Source organism: Vollenhovia emeryi, unplaced genomic scaffold (genome assembly GCF_000949405.1).
Source record: "Vollenhovia emeryi isolate VEMERY1.0 unplaced genomic scaffold, V.emery_V1.0 DF939215.1, whole genome shotgun sequence".
Taxonomy (NCBI): Eukaryota; Metazoa; Arthropoda; class Insecta; order Hymenoptera; family Formicidae; genus Vollenhovia; species Vollenhovia emeryi.
Genome location: NW_011967151.1, coordinates 655,813 through 675,078, shown reverse-complemented (window position 1 = coordinate 675,078; position 19,266 = coordinate 655,813). Strand labels below are relative to the sequence as shown.

Sequence of the window (19,266 nt, the reverse complement as noted above, 5' to 3'; positions counted from 1 at the left end):
GGAGCGATCGGCGTGTTGCCGCGCGCCCTAACTCCCGGCTCGCATCGCGACGCAAAGATTCGTCCGTCGATCCCAACGACGTCCCCCGCGGGAGTCCTCCTTCCGCGATTTTCGCGCAATTTCTCGGAGCCAGCAACCCCACACCCGGCGCGGACCCGCTCGTCGAATTCACCGGAGGTCTCGTCGAACGGCGGCTGCACTTGCGACGTATCAACGTCGAGAATCCCCCGAAGACTTGGTCATCGCTTCCAGACGCGCCATCGTGGAACGTTTACGATCTCTCGTATCCTACGGTCGCGCACAGGTTCTCTCGTCAGTTTACGCTCGATGGAGCCTCCGATGGAGGCCGCGGGGCCGACGCGACGAGGATCCGCTGCCGAAGAATCGGGTCGGATGCGATTCACGGGACCGGGGAGAGCGGGACCGTCGCTCGCGCGGAAACGCGCGTCCTCACCGCGTTCTCCAGCGGGTGGACGACAGCCGTTGGCGCCGTTGCCGACGTGTCCGGGGACGTGTACCGCGCGCGGCTCGGCGACTTCCGGCGCCCGCGCATCGGCGCATCAGCGGGCGCCGCGCTCTCCGAGCGCGCCCCGGCGGGTGGTGCGAGCCGCGCTGGACGCCGAGAGGGGGAGAAGAAGCTGCGTCGTGCCGCGTCGCGTTCTCCACGAGGTCGCTCGCTCGCCCGCTCGCTCGGCTCGTTCTCGCTAATAATGCGTGGCCGCTAATACGCGCCCATCGATCGATGGGCCCCGCTGCACGCGGGGTCGCGCCGCGCCGCGGGCTCGCGGCCGAGTGATGCGCTCGTCATCGCGGGGTCTTATCGCCGCCGCCTACGGCGGCCTCGGATCTCGCGGCCGATGCGGCACCGATCGCGATCGACTCAACGAGATGCACTTCTCGGGATGTAGGGAACTCTTTATTTTTCCTTTCTCTCTTTCTCTCTCTCTCTCTCTCTCTCCCTCCCTCGCTTGCCCTTTTTTCTTATCCTCCCTGCCTTCCCTGCTTTTCTTTGCGCGCGGATGTCACCAAGTCCGCAGCCGCGAACGCGCTTCGCTCCGGACTGCCGCTGGAGAACAGGGAAGAGGAGCTGCTACCGCGAGGGGAATCAATACCTCGGTCCTTGTGGTGGTCGAAGGGGGCTTGCAGGAACGAGCGGAGGCGAGGAGGCGCGGAGAAAGCGGCGATAGCAGGGGAGGGATGCCATGGAGAAGGGAGGGTGGTTGGCACTGGGATATCGTCGGTGGTGGTGTCCGCGGCCGTGGGGTGGGGAGCTACACTTGGGAGGCGAAACGAGGCGCGAGCGAAAGGGGTGGTATGCACCGCCGGGGGGTGCATAGAGGAGAGGACAGGGGAGGGGGGGGGGCCGAGGGGAGACGTGACGCTCTGCGCTGATCGAGGCTGACAGCCAAGCTGCCGCGCGATGATTGTTACCCGCTGGCCCCAATGACGAATATCCGACTCCGAGGGTGAATCGAGCTTCGGGCGAGTTTCAATAAACTGGGGGTCAATTTCTCCGAGCGCTGCCTCCGCGAGAGAGAGGGAGAGAGAGAGAGAGAGACGCCGGATTACCTTTCTGGAGCCCTCGCGTCCTTGGACGAATTTATTTCCGGGCGGATCGAGGGATGGTAGCGGGAAACTTTTAACCGGTGTAACAAGCTCTTTAGGATCCGCCGCTGCCCCGCGCGTTTATCTATCCCTTTGCAATCTTCTCTAGCCAAAGGATCGTTATCGTAGAATTTCTGAGTCTTGTAAAATTCATTTTCCTCGTTAGACCCTCCCTTTAATGTATTTTCCAGTGATAAAAATGAGCTAACTATATCCTCCAAGATCCCCCCGTCTTTCAGCGAGGTAAAATGTATAGCTGGAGAAAACAGTTCTGATATTCAATTTGACGTATCAGCCGCGTCGAATCGCCTTCGTATTCGATCGAACGTGCCGATCTTCGGCCATTGCCTATATGTATAGTGTACCTCAATCTTTTATTCGCGTCTAGCGTCGTGTACTTCGTTTTCGCCGTAGAGGGAACCGAGAGAAAAAGAGGTTGAAAAAAAAATTATCCTACACACGGATTATGTATAACGGGTTGGCGCATGCGAGCGACGCGAAGTTTTATTGAATTTTACAACATAGTTCCTCGCGGCTGAAGGCGATAAGAAACGTCGTTGCGCCGTGAAGACCATCGCGACAACCCGTCCGTCCGAGATTTACACGCGCGGACAATAGAATTGAACATCCCCTAATCGGCGATCGCGCCGCATCGCGCGCGTCGATCGACGATCTCCTTGACTCGCATTTGCGCCCCCCCCCCCTCGCGACGAGGGAGGATCGAAAAAAAACGACGCCGAGGCCGGACCAAAGTCGCGAAAGACTTTGCGCGCGCGTTTGCGCATGCACCTGTTGGCGCAGGCCGCTGCTCGACTTGTGCAATGGTGCAGGGATGCTCGATTCTTATTTACTCTCGCACGTCAAGCTCGGCCCGCTAATCTCGGCGCGACCTATTAACCCTTAGACGCGTGTCTTTGCGCGCGGCGCGCCGCATGAGCCCCCGACCTTTACGGGAGATCGTTGTATTTCGAGAGAGCTGCCGATACGATTCCCAGAATAGAATTTTGCACATTTTTTCCAATTACTTTTCAAGTTATCTCAGGTGGTAAAGAGCGCCGGATCAAGATTAGGCCCACGATCCTGTGGGTTTTGTTATATTTCTATAACTGCATATAATTACTTTCGTTATACTCTCATATTTTTTCATTTCGTTGTACATCAGTGCCTGAGAGGTCAACTGTCGTAGCTGACATTTAGGCTCTGACGTGAAATCATAATTCAAAGGAATGAAGGATATAAAGCCAAGGCAGGTACAAATATCGAGGAAAGTCCCCTGTTATGAGATAGACTCCTAATATGAGACAGCGGAGTTTCCGCATAATTAATAGGCATCATCTGTCGGTTCCGCCATGAATTTATTGCCCTCGGAGTGAAATCTGTTTGACGAAAAACCGATCGTTAGATCGTGCAATCGTTGTGCAAAGAGATTTGCGATTGAATTTGGAAACCCACTGTCTCGCATTAGACTCCCATCTCACAATAGAGGACTTCCCTCTATATTTTTCAAATTGAAAGCTTCTGCTTGAAATTGTTTTACACGTAATCGGCGCGTAAAAAGTGGAGCCACCACGGTGGTTACAGCTGTTCGACAATTGGTTGAATAAAAGCCGACGTTTGCGTGAGCGTGCACTAACAGAATTTCCATTATCCCGCGGTTGATTTTCGTAATGGGCACCATCGCGCGGCACAACGTACGCGCGCGTATGCGTGCCCGTGACGGGGTGCGTTTCCACACCGCGTATACATATCCCGCGCATTCAGATTCCCGGCACACGTACGGACCCCACCCATTCCGCGATCTCCCTACGTATCCCCCCCCCCCCATCTATATACCCCTCTCTGTATCCATATGCCCACACGTTTCTATTTGCGGTGCAAAACAACCGAGACGTAGACGGGGTGTTTACTCCGTAAGGGGTTGCGTTAGCGACGGGCTCGAGCGGCTCGCGAGAACGAGACACAGGGTCAGTAGGTTATCGATGTTCGTCGGTCACACATAAACGCCCTTCGTGCACACGGGAACGGATCATGCGCCCGCACAATGCACTCGTCGAGTGCCGGGACACTTTGCATTAGCGCGAGACCCGTGTCGCGCCCGCGAATTGCGGATAAAACTGCAATGGAACCCGCGGTCGTTCTTTTGCCGAATTGCCCCGCGAAGTGGAACAATTCGGCGTCCGATTATCGACGCCGCGTGTGCATTTCCGTTTCCTCGATTCCGCGCTGACCTCTTTTGTAACGCCGTCGTTACACGATAGGCGTGGCCAGCGCGAGAGCGCAATTTGTACAACCGGACCTCCGAGGGTCGCGCAATTTCTCCAAACTATTAGAAACGGGAAGTAGTTCCGCGGCATTGTGCAAGCGTTCGCGAAATGTACCAGCGCGTATTAATATCGTCGCGTTGGAAGAGAGAGGGGAATAACAAAAAATGTAACAAATTTGGCAAATTATTTTTGAAGAATGCTTCATTAGCGTCAGCACTAAATTGACCGTCGGCTTGATTAGGTATACCGTTTCGGCTAATTTAATACTTCCGAGACCGATAAAATGTCGGCGAGTTGCCATGTTGAAAGATGTATACGCAAAAATATTATTAGACGCGAAGATCCAGTATGACGTCGTGGGTCTTTCTAGTGTGTGATTTATGAAAACTTCGAGATTTCAATAATAAACGATTAAGTATGAATTTCCGCACCTTTCTAACTTCAATCTATTTCAAGATACGATTTAATTGATAGGAAATTGTAACACATAAGGTGTACGGTTGCGATCGATTAAAACATAACGAGATTAACAGTCGAATTAATATGGAAACTCTATAATTTACTAAAAATGATATCATTCATTTATTAGCTTATTTGCAAAGAGTTGTGTAGATGTATACGCAAAAATATTATTAGACTCGAAGATCCAGTATGACGTCGTGGGTTTTTCTAGCGTGTGATTTATGAAAAACTCGAGATTTTAATAATAAAATATTAAACATGAATTTCCGCACCTTTCCCACTTCAATCTGTTTCAAGACACGATTTAATTGATAGGAAATTGTAACACATAAGTTGTACAGTTACGATCGATTAAAACATAATGAGATTAACAGTTGAATTGATATGGAAACTCTATAATTTACTAAAAAAAAATGATATCATTCATTTATTAATTTATTTGCAAAGAGTTTTGTAGAAATGTTATTTGACTCGTCTCAGTCCGGTTGTAGAACAAGAAATTATAAATCGAAGCGAACGAGCGGGATGCAAATTTGCTTTATCGCAAAAATATGCTCTTATCTACCGCGGTTTGAAGTGGCCTCGCAGCCTTCGGAAACAGTTGCCGCCATCGCTCATCGATTCGAGCTTTCGCAAGTACAGCTGGGTACTTCGCTCCGTTTTAAATCACAAATGGATGGTAAAGAGTGCGAGAGAAAGAAAATCTCTCAAAGGGCTTTAAGAATAATGCGTCCGCGCCACATCGCGAATACGCTTTTGTGAAAAGTTTTGTGTTGTGTGCGCGCATGCAACGGGGGCGATAGATGAGAAAAGCCAGGCAGCAATAAAACCCATATATGAAGCGGCTTTTTAATAAATAAAGAGAATAAGGCAAGCCGGTATGTTATATCTGCCGATTATATATCTAATTCACGATTCTATTTATGATTTAATTATACTGTCTAAAATAATTGTTACAAGACCTCAATAAAATAAAAATATAGAGGTGAGTCCCCTATTATGAGAGAAGCTCCCAATATGAGACAGCAAGGTTTTTGCTAAATTAACAGGCATCATCTATTGGTTTCATCGTGAATTTATTGCCCTTGGAATGGAATCTGTTTAGTGGAAAAATTTATTGTTAGATCGTGCAATCGTTGTGAATAAAGATTTGTGATTCAATTTTCACGTTGAAAACCTGCTATCTCGTATTAGAAGTCTATCTCATAATGGAGGACTTTCCTCTACAATTATAATTCGAGAAATGTTGATTATATTCCAAATATACCTTTGTATCTTTCTCAAGTTTTAATAAAAATAAGAAAAAATTTACTTTTAATTTATGTAAAGAAACATTTTTTAATTGTATTTCACTTTATTTTACCCATTCACGCACGCATGTATATTCTCTCTCTCAGTTTTACGTATTACTCGATTAGAAAAATGTAAAACGTGAAATAATTTGTACTTTGAATATCCGATAAATATTAATAATGTTAATTAGTTGTTTTGTTAATTAAGTTTATATAAAACACAAAATTTATAAAATGTTTATTCATGCATACGTTGCATGTATGCCCACTTTATATTGCCTCACAAAATCTATATTCCCAGTTACATTAATAATCCCAATCGCGTTCCGCGGTCGATGTGCATTACCGTCTCGCGTTTAATTAATATTGAAGTACGCGTAATTAGATTTAATATTTAGCACGGCATATCCACGATTCTTAAGTGCAGGACTTAATCTTTTAATCTATTAATCTTCGTAGCGATCACAATTATCGATTATCGGAGTGTGAATGCAGAGGACACAATACTTAATTAATAATCCACGACGTAGCTTTGTAGTTACTACCGGCATAGAATTATTCGGAGCTGGCGGGGACATATTCTAGACATGCAGAATATCAACGCAAGACATCCAAGCAGATATCCTTTGCATGTATCATAGCCGCACATAGCATGAACATGAACCGCGCTACAAAGGCACCGTTGAGTGGCTCTTGGATGTATCAGGTTGATAAGGTCAACGAGTGCTTGGATAACTCACTTCGGAAGACGTCAAGTAGCAGAGCCTCGAGTCGGTGCTCTCCAATGAGGCTTGTTGAACGATTCCGTATCTGCCATCCCGGTCGGGCATGTAGTCAGATCTGACGCTGTCCTGCCTGTCGAAAGTACCTCTGGAATATGCAACACATCCAACTGAATACCGCGACGCATATTGCCATTAAAAGCGTACGAGATAAACGTCATTCAATTACAGACGCGCTCTCCTTCTCTTTTAATTAAAGTGATTCGTGAAAAGCACCTTTCCTGACGGTTAAAAATAATTCGTAGCAAGTTTTTCCTGCATTTCATACATGTACAGTTTATGCGATTTAGACTTTATACAAATATTAAAGAGTCGAGAGCTGTAATCTCTGACGTTACACAAACACGCGTACACACGACAATCACTTTGAAATTAGTTCGCGCACGGAGCATGTTCCTCTATTTATATGATGAGATACAAATGTGATTGAGCTATATCAAATTGGATCATATCTTACCGCACGTTCAGCGACTTTATGTTAATATTTATAGCATAATGTTATGTTTCTAATGCTGCCATTGGTAACGTAGAGAGCACTAAGACTAATAAATCGTTTTCGCGACAGTACAGAGACCTGTCGAGATGTGCGATAAAAGCAGGAGGGGAGCGCAGAGCACAATGAAAGTATGGAAGACAATGCGAACAATATAGGGCAACAAAAGGTAGATGGTAGCGAATGAACGTCAACTACAAGAAAAGAACACTAAAGTACAAGTACGCATTGTGCCGAAAGGGGCACGTTCTTCTTTAACTTTTAGCTACGGACATATATACTTTGACTGCGTACTTGTCTCAAAAAAGCTATCGATAGATTAATTAAAAATAGATGGTTCTACATCTTTCCAATGCAACAAGAATCTGAGTTACATGATAAATGTGATGTGAAAAATGTTACAGTCTGAAATTATGAAAATGTTCCATCTTAAGATAACCGTTAATGATTTCTTCTGCGGCGAAGCTAGTCCAGGTACATCTGGCACCATCGCCGAAGATTATACACAATCGAAAAGTCTTCAAAAAATGACAAATTATAAAATTTGTAAAAATATATTTTACACCTGCGTTCATCGTACAATCACCAATCATGTTTGCACCAGAAATTCGCAATTTCTTCCAGGTATCTTTCCCTACGTTCTACCTTCGGTAATAACGCTCGCATCCTTCTTTTAAATTACTTAGAGCTAGGGAGAGATTCATTGCTGCCCGAACGTATAACTAAAAGTATAACCCGATCAAGAAATCTTTGCAATTCATGCGGAGATTTTTCGACCGTCCCGAAGATCGTCGATTCGATAATCTGGGGCCCCGCGTGAGGGATCTGCCTCCCTCACCTTTGCTCGAGCGAGTCAGTCCGATTGGACTTGTAACCGCTATCGTTGAGACTGCCCTCGTGTCTCAGGGACGGCAGAGACTCCCAGGGCGATTCTCTCTTGTGTCCCGAGTATCCTGGATTTATCGAACTCGAGGCGCCGGAGCCGAAGGTCGAGCTGCCGGACTGCCATCCGTCGGAATGCCGGAACCACTGTGCGCGCGCGGACTCCCCGATGCAGCTGGCGCATCTGCAAGCATCGCGCATCATGTAGATCAATTTGTACGCGGATACATCGCGTTGATTATCGCATTTCGCGGGAAAACCCTTGTATTTAGAAGCTCCGCTTCGGCACAAATAAGACACAGATTTTCGCAGTAACGTTCATATAATACAAGTATTCGACAAATCGACGTACGAAAGCAATTGTGAAACAATTGCAAGGAGTTATTTGCAAGTTGACTCGTACAATCAAGACGTTGTCGGTAGAACAAAACGTTAACAAAGTACGCTATTTCTTACAGTACTGGGCGTTTCTTATGTGTTAACAACATTAGAGACTCCGGATTCGAATGATAGCGCGTTCAATTAACAGTATTATATACAATTCCGCCGTCGTGCCGCCCGCCTAAGATCAGTCGCGAGCCTCGAAACGGATCCCGTGCGTGCGACGATCTTTCGATACCTTCGAAGAGCGTCAAAGTTATCGAGAGAAACGCACTCGGGGCAGGAACGCAAACGCCACTCTTGCGTCGTTGCATAAAACGATATCCAAGTACAAGGGATTAAACGGGGACGGTGCGCAGTACCGTGCGGGTACGGGTGAGAGATCCGGACCGAGCGCGCCGGCCTTCGCGCCGTCCTCCTCGCAGAGCAGCTGAAACTTGACGTGCTTCTTGCCCTGCGACGGCTCGCCGTTCTCCAGGATCCGGTAGAACACCTTCTCCGGCAGCTTCGGCACCTTCTTCGGTTCCCGTCGCCTCTCGAGCGACCGGTACTTACGCTGCAGAGTGAAATTCATCGTCGCGGCTCGATTCCCTCCGTCGAGCGAGACTCGCCCTTCCTTCTCGGATTGTTCTACTCGCGCCGGACTCGAATCACGGCGGCGACGTCGATCGACAATTGACTCGACGTTTGCGCTCGGTAACGATGGGGGGCGATTAACGCCGGTGCGTCGAAACGCTCCGCGCTGTTTGCGCTCGCGGCGGCAGCGGAATAATTATTTTCCCCCCTCGTTTCTGCTTTTCCGCTCGCCGGCACGACGAGATAATTATCCCCGGTGTTTGCGCGCCGGTGACCAAGTAATTATTTATCTTCGCTCGCTCTCGGCGGAGCGATTATCCTCGTCGATTCCGTTTGCGGATCATCTGCAATAGATATCCCTTCCTTGCGCTCGCTCTATCTATAATTAAATAAAAATCGTATCCCTGTGTCGAATTCCTCGTTTAAATTCTCAGCGAGGTAAATGCTATTATATCCAAGGATGCGTCTAGGCGATTCAATTTCCGTGCGACGTCACGGTTGACTTCCCTCCGACACTCGGCACTTTCGTTTATCACCGGGCGATCGGCAACTCGTCAGCGACGTCTCTTCGCACACCGCATATTTACCGCAGGTCCACCGTGAACAACTGCACTCGGCACATCACAACACGCGAACCCTCGGACACCGAGTCATCATCTCGCAGCAGCCTCGCGATAACACGCGCCGGAAGTCACGCCGCCAGGACGATCGCGCGCGAGCGAATTCGCGCTCGCGCGCGCGCGCGCAGTTTCCCTCTTTCGAAAGCCGGGGGCCTCGCGACCACGGAGCACCCTTCGTCTTCGCTCTCGCCGTCCAGCTGAAGCCCACTCGCGGGCTTTCTATATTTATCGCGGCGCGGCTCGACGCTGTCAGCCGCCGTCGCTGACCCGTGATGCACAACGCGCCGGCGGCGGCCGGCGGGGATGACGATGCATGCATGCGCCGATATTGTCCGAGCGCTCTATCGAGAGGCGCGTACAAAGCCTTCGGTAGACCTCGATAGACGCCACGCGACGCGTCCGTGGCGTCGACGCGCGCGTCGCCCATCGATACCCTCTTGGCGCACGTGACATTCTTTTTTTTCTCACCCTCGCGCCGCCCGTGGGGGGCTATCGATAGGCGATACCACACATCCGGTGATATTATCCAGGTCGCCCTTAATGGACCGAGCGCACGTCTCATTGACCACCACCCGGTTGGCCGCAGGGCGCAGCTCTTTAAATGTCAAAGTCTCGCAACGGCGGCTCTTTCGCGCCTTTTTTTTGCGCAACCCTTTGGCAACCACGAAGGGTCGACGGCTATTATCAGGCCCTACCGCTCGTGCGCGCGTCAATTGACGTTGTACTACTTGCATGAGGGATATTTCAGTGGGGAGGGTGAGGAGTGTTAATGGAGTCGATTAATCCCGAGCGTACGAAATTCCCCAAAAATATGTCAATCCCACGTGAATAATTGGAAAATAGTCGCGGACGCTTTTTACGTTGTAAATTATAAAATCGTACCCGATGCGAGGTCTTTGTCAGACTCGCGCTTACTGTCGAAAGTACTTTCGTCGAATAATCAAACGAGGAGAATAAGACTGCATATTTCGCGCCGAGTTTAACGTATGTTTCTTCGTTGACGCGTAAGCGAATTATACATCACAGATTAAATGTAATTCTTTTTTCACGCAGACTTCTAAACTTGAGAAGTCTTATTCTCCCGTCCGACTATACGTCGCGTAGAGCCGCGCGATTCACATTAATCTTTGTATCATCCAATTGGGATTCAGTCTCGCTCGGATGATTGAAAGCGCGATACGTCAAGCGGATGCGTGAAAAACCCTTTACGGTGCGAATGCTGATCTCAAGCGGGGGTCGGAGCAGTGGTTTACCTAGAGTTGTAGTCGCTGAGATAGCCGCGATCCCGATCGGGGTCTCGCTCTCTCTTCTCTCTCACCATCTCGTTGCGATCGCTGTAATAGCCGTCGCGGTCCTTGCTGTTCTGCCTCTCGTTGCAGTAGCGATAAGACAGCGGCAGGGTCGACGACTTGTTGGAGCTGGAGCCTGCAACCACGAGAATCGGTTATGAACGGAGGACGCGAGTGCATTTTCCAAGTCATTGCGTTTTCTCGAGCCTCAGCGTATGCTCAACTTACGTCTTCGTGAAGCGTGGGGCGTGCGCTGAACGTTCAACGGTATGTTCTCCGCAAATTCTGGAAAATAGAGAAACTCTTCTGTTAGTTATACGTGATACAATAAGCCTTTACAACATACAATATATCAATCGTTTCAATGGCTGTACCACATTGATAAGAATTGCAAGGGTTACAGTTGTTACAAGTTTAATTCGTTCGCTTGAAAAGAACGCGGGTCGATATGCAAAGAGACTACGTCTTTTTTTACGCGAGAGCTAATTATCTTGCTGAAATTTAATTTCTAAAACACGGTGTTATTACAGAGATATTAAAAAGAAATCTCGCCAAATCTTTTATCGCGAACTTTTTATCCATTAAATCTCTTACGGTGCGACGCAAATAATTTCACGACGCGATGCACTCGAAACGAACACTCGAGAACTATCTAAAACATAAATTGTTATGAGAGAGAGAGAACTACATTTTTATAATCGATAGAAAAATCTTCTCTTCTCACTGTGAGTATTAATGAAGTTTCCGTTATGAATATTAATTGAGCGATAGAAAAATTATTTAACAGTTGGCCCCTTTTCCCCGTCGAGGATCGAAGCGAGGTCTCACCCAAGTTCTCCATGCTCTGCGTGAGCAGGGCTTCAAACGTGCGCAGGCTGTAGCTCTCCGCGTCCATGCCCTTGGCGAGGGTGTTCCTGAGATGCATCTCGTACTCGAGGAGCAGCCGGCTGGTCGGGCTGCCCGGCGTCGACACCGACTGCATGCTCTGCTGATATGTCTGGCCGCCGTTGCAGCGGCGTGAGTTGCAGTGGTTCGGCTGCTCCATGTCGGAGTTGCCGTTCGACGAGCTCGGCGTGGTGGCATAGCACTGGTTATCGAAGATGATATTGTCCGAGGGCGGCGACATGTCACCTGTGCACCGATTACGTTCCGAATCTAAGTACGTCCTGCCTCTGCCGCCTGCGGGCAAAGAGGTGCAACCGAGAGTGCAGGATGTACGACGAACGTGATGAGACGTGCGGCGCGTACGCTGATCAATGGAGGGTGGGTGAGAACGTGTCAAGTTAGTTGGCGAACGGCGAACGCGTAATCTGGGAAGCGGTCCGTCAGAGAATGAGCCATGAGGCTGACCGTAGGGCCGACAGGACAACCACGTTGTCCCCTAGTGCGCATGTTATGCAAGACGGTCAAGAGCAACGAAATGTTAGGGGGTGTCGCCAGAGGTGGTGGGTGACCCCGTGACTTTCAACAGGGCTGCATTCCATGCGCATGTTAAGTTATGCCGAGGGTGTAACTAAAGGTTAGAGGGACAGGCGGACGTCAGCGGATCAGTCGCCGGTTAGTCGTTAGGGACACCTCCTACAGCGTTATGCGTTCGCCGGTGTCGCGGGGGTCAGACAAGGGGTGAGACCACGTGCGAGATCGATCACGTAATTGTCGGCGTGAACTTTGTCACCTTTTTACTTTTTGCCACCTTAAATCACATGCCCGATTAAATCCTGTCATTTCACGACGAATAAAAATTGTGGTATAATCTTTCGAAAAATTGCGTGGGAAGTTTCTTATTTTTAGAAAGGAATTTACGTGATCGATCTTTCAACTGCTCTTGAACGTTTCCATCGTTGAGAACTTTATCCGAATTGCAATCATTTTATAATTGTTTCGTGAATTTAAGAAAAATGTCATACATTATCTCAACAATGATAGCGTTGCCTTGCTTAAATTTAAAAATGGCATATTTTTAACAACAGATTACGGTATATAAAAATTAACAAGGTGCTTGAACATTCGATTCATGAAATTCAAATAATTAAATCTCGTTATATTGTAGATTATCGATAGACATTTATCAATTGTGCAGCAACGTGCAGCAAAGATTTGGAACGCCAGGGCGACATTGAACCGATTAAAAATTGCCTAAAAAAAATCGTGAGTTAAAAGGAATTAAACAATAAGAATCAGTGGTAAATCAGCGATATCGGCGGGAAATCGTACCGGAGTATTGCCGACTCATATCGTGGGCGCTCCTGGAACCCTGGAACTTGTTGTTATAAGGCGCGCGATACGGATGCGCATAATTCTCGTTGTCGACCTCATGCATCATGTACTTCTGATTGTTATTGCTCGGATGGTAGTGATAGCTGTGGTGGTTGTGACGTTTTCTCGTCATCTCCGGCGACGTCACCGGGCTGTCGATGCTCGGCATCGGCTTCAGCATGCGCTTCAGGGTGTTCGAGTCTAAGCTGATGCCGCCGTTCTGGGCGTTCTCGATCCGCATGTCGTCGGTGCTCTTGCTCTTCGACCTGTGGCCGCCGTGATTATTGTTAACGATGTTGAAGAGGTTGCCGTTGTGCATCTCTAGCTCGGTGTAGTCGGCCGATCTGGTGTGGTGGAGCTGTTCCTTGCGCAGCGACTTGATCTGCAGGGTGCCGCCGGCCTGAGTGCCCTCCGACTTGAGCAGCTCGATGCCGTTCTGCTGCGTGGACGTGTCCTGGCTCTGCTTCGGCTTCTTCGGCGATATCGCAGAGCCTTTCTCGTCGGGACTGTCGATCTGTGGAATAAACGAATTATTGATGAGTCCAAAGCAGTATTTTCTAATTTTGATAACATGACCTGTAGTTGAAGCTTTCGTGAAATCATGCTTAATCTTTTATAAAATATATTACAGGAAAGAAATATAAGACATTAAGAAAAGTCTCTCTTTCTCTCCAACTATAATAGAAATTAATGTTTCACTCAAAATGTCACCAAAGGTAGAACACTTCGCTATTAAAAAGATAATAACAAATAAAAATAGTTTTTCTAATAAAAGCCACACCTTATTTAGTTTAGTACTTTAACTTAATATTATTAAATTAAGATGTTAAATTAATAAATGGAATAAATGATTAAGATAATAAATTTATTATAGGGAGACGACAGTTGATTCTCTCTTACGAATTTCGAATTTGCACGATAATTTGGAGCGTAATGAGGGGGACGCGTATTGCTGAGTCTGAAACCTATTACGCAATGCCAGGCAACAGGCAATAGGAATAGGGAATAGAATTTTTGACTCATTGGATTCGTCGGAAATTTTCTTCCAACCAATCAAACGCGTCAGAAGTTCTGTTCCCTGTTTCTGTTGCCTGTTGCCTGGGATTGTGTGATAGGCTTCGGACTCATTGTGCTTGAGCTTTGACGCTTGCCTGTGATCCTACTGTGACCGTTCCGATTCCAACGTTGGCAGTCTTCGGGATTATCTGACACGTCTCGATCTGCTTCTCCTTCTGCTTGGCCAAGTCGCCGGCCTTTGGTGTTTTCCCAGGTGTTGAGCTAGTATTGTTAACGTTGTCGTAGAGGGATGCGCTGGATGTGGCCGCTGTTATCTTGTCTCGTCCCGGCATGTCCATTTCCGTGGATCGCCCCATGGTCCGTGGAAGTGTAGACGGCCCTAAAAATATACGAATAAATTTAGCGCAAGTTAATGAAATTATGCCAAATTTGTGCTGCAATAAGTATTTACTCGACAGAACGAAATTTTGGTGAAATATGATGTTCCGCTTGTACATTAAAATCTGTATTAAAAAATATCGAGCTTGTAATAAAGAGTAATGAAAAGAGACGCGTGCTTTAATTACTTTATTCTAAATTGCACAGAAATAAATACGAAAAAATGTAGTATATACATATAAAAAAATATCTTTGAAATCGCACACACGTACCGCATGGACTTCGATATCTGGTGTCTTGGCTGCGCAGTCTGGCGAACTGTTCCGGCGTCATGCAGGTGCACTGAGGCTCTTTGGATCGGCTCGGCGAGGCCGGCGTCGACAGCGGCTTTCGGCGCGTTTTGATCTTCTGCTTGTTCGGTGGCTCGAGCTTCAACGAGTAAGAAGAGGACGCTTTCCTTGAAATCTTGAACGACGGTGACTGTATGGAAAATTAACTAGTGACTGCAAATGACCTAAGAAATCGAATTGGACTTGTAACGGACTTGTTGTGTGTCGCCCCTAAATCGTCTCCGCACAACTTCCTCGTGCGCGACCCGGAAGGAGAAAGGAAATAGGCGGAGAGATGCGTTGAGAGAGTGATAGCGAACAGGGTTGTGGCACTGATGTATAATGTAACAAAATGCGTGTCTCAGGTGTAGTATCACTAAACTTACGCAGCATTCTCTGAATTGCTTCGCGTCTATGGGAGACGTGAAGTTCAGCCCCCACGTGTCATTTGTCACGGTGTCCTTCCAGTAAACGAAGCATTCCGACGCTTGGCCGATGCGCGTACCTTAAACACAATTACGTACTATTAATCGCAGCGGGATTACTCGCATTAAACTCCGTAATCGCGCCCCGTCCCTTCGTCGTCGCGACACTATCCTGAAAGCAAGATCAGCCTGCGAAGGCGGCTACATCTCTCTTTCTCTTTTCTTTATACAAATACGTTGTTGTTCTTCCTTCTATAAAGAGTCGAGGTTTAATTAGAGTGTCTTAAAATACGTGTCGTAATTATGGCTCACCTGGCTGGACCAACCGCACGTCTAGGATCTTATCGACCTGGCTGTTGTACGCGGTGATATGGAAGACGCATTCCGGCGAGTCCTGGATGCAAGTGATGTTCACCGGGACCAGGTCTTCGGACACCTGCTGCCACTTGACGGTCCCACCCCCGCTCGAGTTTACATGGAACACTTCGGCCCACAGCCTAAAAACTCTCGTCATTACATCGTGTATTGCGCCAACAAAGGAGTTTTCGAACATCGATACACCGTTAAGGAAAGTTTCTAAGTAGAGAAAGTAGAGCAGGCGTGACTACAAAATGAAAGAAAAAAAAGAAACGAGAGACTTATAATCCAGACTATATTCGATTTTCATTATATCTTGGTCGATAATCGCTGCCACGCTGAAACTGCATAAAAATATTTCCGTATGACGTCGGTCGGCTTTATTTTGAAACGGATAAAACAGAAATCGTCGCATGCGTCGGTGGGAAATCGCAAGTGCCGTGTATATACCTATACGTTACGTGCATGCAACATCTGCGTTTACCGTGTAAACGCCGAGCCTTTTCTGCATTAAAATTACACGATCGGTGGATATTTATTTTTAATTCCGAATAACCGATGAAACGATACGTCACTGAATTTTGTACGCCGACCAGTGGACGAGAAAGTAATGATACTAAAAATACTAATAGTCATGCGAAGCGCACGTGTACGGGTGAGGTGTAAAGTAGACAGTATATATACGTGAAAGTGTGCAATTGAAAAGTATATAAAAATGCGAGGACGATAACGTGGCCAGGGAAAAAGGTGTTCCGAGCATAATTTTTTTTTTCCATTTCGCTTAACTCAAATGAAATCCAGGCTAGTAGCGCGAAGCAAAAATAGAAGAAGAACGGTTACTTCTGTTATCCAAACGTAAAGCGCGATTGTCTTAATGCGTATTATTTCTCAAGCCCGCGTCCGGGAGAATAAAGGGGGATACAATCGAGATCGCAATGTTGCTCGAAGTTAACCAAGCGTATCGCGATCCGAATAAGAAAAACGAGCCATCGGCCGTGACGAATGGGCCATCAGCTTCAACAACCGGACAAAAAGTAGCGAAGAAAGAAAGGCGGAGGGCCGAGGACGTAAGCGCGGACAAATAAGACAGCAAGAGGGGAGGACGGTGAGAAAAATAAAATTAGAAAAAGGGAATGAATAAGGAAGATGCGAGACAGTCTGGGTGACGTGAATAAAATGCGACGTCTGATCCGACGTTCGGCTGCAGAGGTATATAGCGTCTCACCAGATGCTACGAAATAATATATTAAGTCCGGCTCTTCGGGAACTGCGTTTTTTAAATAAATGCTTGAGAGCATCGGCTAAAATAAGACCAACAAGAGGCACCGCGATACAATACGCTTAGCTACGTTCGGGTCCAAAATCAAGATCAGGCTCCCGTGAGATTGTCCGTTGAGCAAAATTATTTTTTCTTAATGTTACGTACAATAGGTTTCTAACGTCATTAATATCAATCGTAGATACCTCACAACTTTCGTGACTCTTTAATTATTCTAATTATTGCCATTAGACAAAACCATACATTTATAGCGCTATCTTCTTTAATAATTTACTTGACAAATCATTGTTCAAGAATGATTCGAAACACTTTGTTCTCGTCGCCCAGCACGTCTATTATTCTCATGCCGCTTAAGAATATCAACAACAGAGCAAAGAAGACAGGAGAGAAAGAAAGAAGGAGGAAAAAAAGAAGGAAAAAGAAAGAGAGAGAGAGAGAGAAAGAGAGAGTCAGTATAATGCATACAGTCAAGGGGTGTATGGTAGTCATCGAAGAGAAAGAGTGGTAACATGGTCGAATGGAGAGTGATTGAATGGTTGAATGGTATGGTATGCGCACCTCTTCCTCTCTCTTAAGCTTCCGCACCTGAGCAAGTGGCCAGTGTCACCCCTGCGTCCTCCGCCGCCCATCGCGCCCTTGGCACCGGCCTGCCATGGGCTGTCCTCGTACCGATACGTCTTTGATCTGATTAGGGGTGCGCAACTGCAGGAGAGCTTGTTGCCCATTCTAACTGCTCTTATTCCGGCTTAGATCCCGCCACCTGCCTGCCCCGCCACCACCACCACCACCACCACCGCTCTGCCTGCGTCACCACCCTGTACTCGTGATGCCCGTTCGTGTTTCCGGCTCGACACGCCTTAGCACGTATCCGCCCGTCCTGCTGTCCTCCCCGTTCCTCAGGATATCCGACCTGATCCTTCTCGCCGCGTCTACTATATATTTTTCCCTTTCTCCGTTTCACCCCCTTCGGTTCCTCTTTGACACACTTTCGCGGGGCTGGCTCGTACGGTTTGTCTCTGTCGACTTTTGGCACCGATTTCCACGACGCCGACCACGGCCGGCGGTCTGATGTCGCTTTTTTTCTTGCGCGTTTTGATCCTCGAATCGCGCGTGTGTACGTGTGTGTTGTTGGGAAGCACTGTGGGTAATAGAGACGATCCCAGAGTTATCAGAGAGTGGAAGGAGGTATCTTTATTGTCACATCATTGCAGACGTCGATAGTCATCAGCTCGTCCCTCGCATAATCGCTGCGAACAGACATGAATTGATTAGTCGTGAGAAAAGTACGCCCCAGTAATTCGCAAGTCGTCCACCTTTGCGCGCAGCAAAAGTTTTTGTGAATTACACCTTTGGGAAAGATTTTATTTCTGCAACGCTCGCAATTGTACAGCATTTAATTTAATTTAATTTTAAAAAAAACTTATTTGAATGAAATACAAATTATCCAATTTCATATTTTATTGTACGTGTAACATTATATTCATATATCAATAATATATGTATATATTGTTTCTCACATCCTTTATTTTTATTAAAAATAATGATTAACTAAGCTAAAAATTAAATTCCAATATTCACGAATGCACATACCGCTCTTATTCTAATGATTTTTTTACTTGCGATATATCTTATAGTTAATATAATCTATTGCTGCATATTTTATGAAGTAAGATAATATGCAATAAACTAGCTTTACAAATTTACGTATAATCACGTGTATATACATTACGTATTAAAATTTACTAATTTCAAGCAGTAGAGCAACGGACATTATGATCAGACTGGCAGTCGTCTTTCTTCCTTTTACAATTCACTTTTGTCATAAATTATTCACGAAGCTCATTTTCCAATAGTAATATTTGTTATATTTAACATGTAACAAGTAATTAAGCCCGCTATTTATAAGATGATATAAACGCGTCAACTTTGATCGGACACAAATAAAATTATTTATTTACCATTAAAAATATTTGTCAATTAAATTCGCACTCGCAGAAAGTATTGTTTCTGAAAGGAATAAACAGACTAATAAGTTTGAGAATTGCCAGAGAAAGTTATAAACTTTCGCTCGGCTCAATACAATGACAAGTAGACGAGTCTGAAGAATAAGGCTGACCACACAGCTGTCTTGATCACTTAGAGAGCAGACAGACCCCGGCCAATTCAATTTGCACAAGTTCGCAGGTTCGCCCCCTCAAGTTTATTAACATATTAGCGATATTGAATTTTTCAGCAAACTAATTTATAACACTATGAATATCTATCAGCTTCGGAGGTGCATCGAGGATCAATTAAACTTGGGTAAACTAAACCCATCTCGGGGCGAACTTTCGGAAGGGCGTATAAGCTGCCACTCGCCGCTCGTCTAAAATCTCCCGATGTTAAGTAACCCCAGAAGCGCTCGCCCTCCGTTTTTCCATTTTCCAGCAATTCCATTCACGTTTCTCGCGGCACGCAACCACACGACGTGCTTATCGATTACGAGCTAGCGCGATCTCGTCGACGTCGGAGGGGAGGTCAACAAGCGCGAGGCATTGTGCAGATGTGTCGCGGATAATAAAAGGGGTAGCGCCAGCGGA

The 19,266-nt window shown here is 46.8% G+C and overlaps 1 protein-coding gene across 6 annotated transcripts in view; it reads right to left on the bottom strand.

Annotated features, from left to right (window-relative positions):
- Nucleotides 1–17,412, bottom strand: part of LOC105560991 — a 41,584-nt gene extending 24,172 nt beyond the window's left edge. For 3 of the 6 annotated variants that reach the window (XM_012010587.1, XM_012010591.1, XM_012010588.1), the window contains exons 1-11: nt 17,246–17,412; nt 15,364–15,548; nt 15,013–15,131; nt 14,570–14,777; nt 14,054–14,298; nt 12,861–13,416; nt 11,475–11,825; nt 10,875–10,931; nt 10,611–10,782; nt 7,737–7,964; nt 6,364–6,493 (exon numbers count right to left, since the gene is read on the bottom strand). In XM_012010587.1, coding sequence (XP_011865977.1) covers nt 6,364–6,493; nt 7,737–7,964; nt 10,611–10,782; nt 10,875–10,931; nt 11,475–11,825; nt 12,861–13,416; nt 14,054–14,298; nt 14,570–14,777; nt 15,013–15,131; nt 15,364–15,548; nt 17,246–17,412 — 2,418 coding nt within the window. The remainder of the gene's footprint in view (nt 1–6,363; nt 6,494–7,736; nt 7,965–10,610; nt 10,783–10,874; nt 10,932–11,474; nt 11,826–12,860; nt 13,417–14,053; nt 14,299–14,569; nt 14,778–15,012; nt 15,132–15,363; nt 15,549–17,245) is intronic. The other 3 variants (XM_012010589.1, XM_012010590.1, XM_012010592.1) reach the window with 3 other exon arrangements.
- Nucleotides 17,413–19,266: the final 1,854 nt, after the last annotated feature.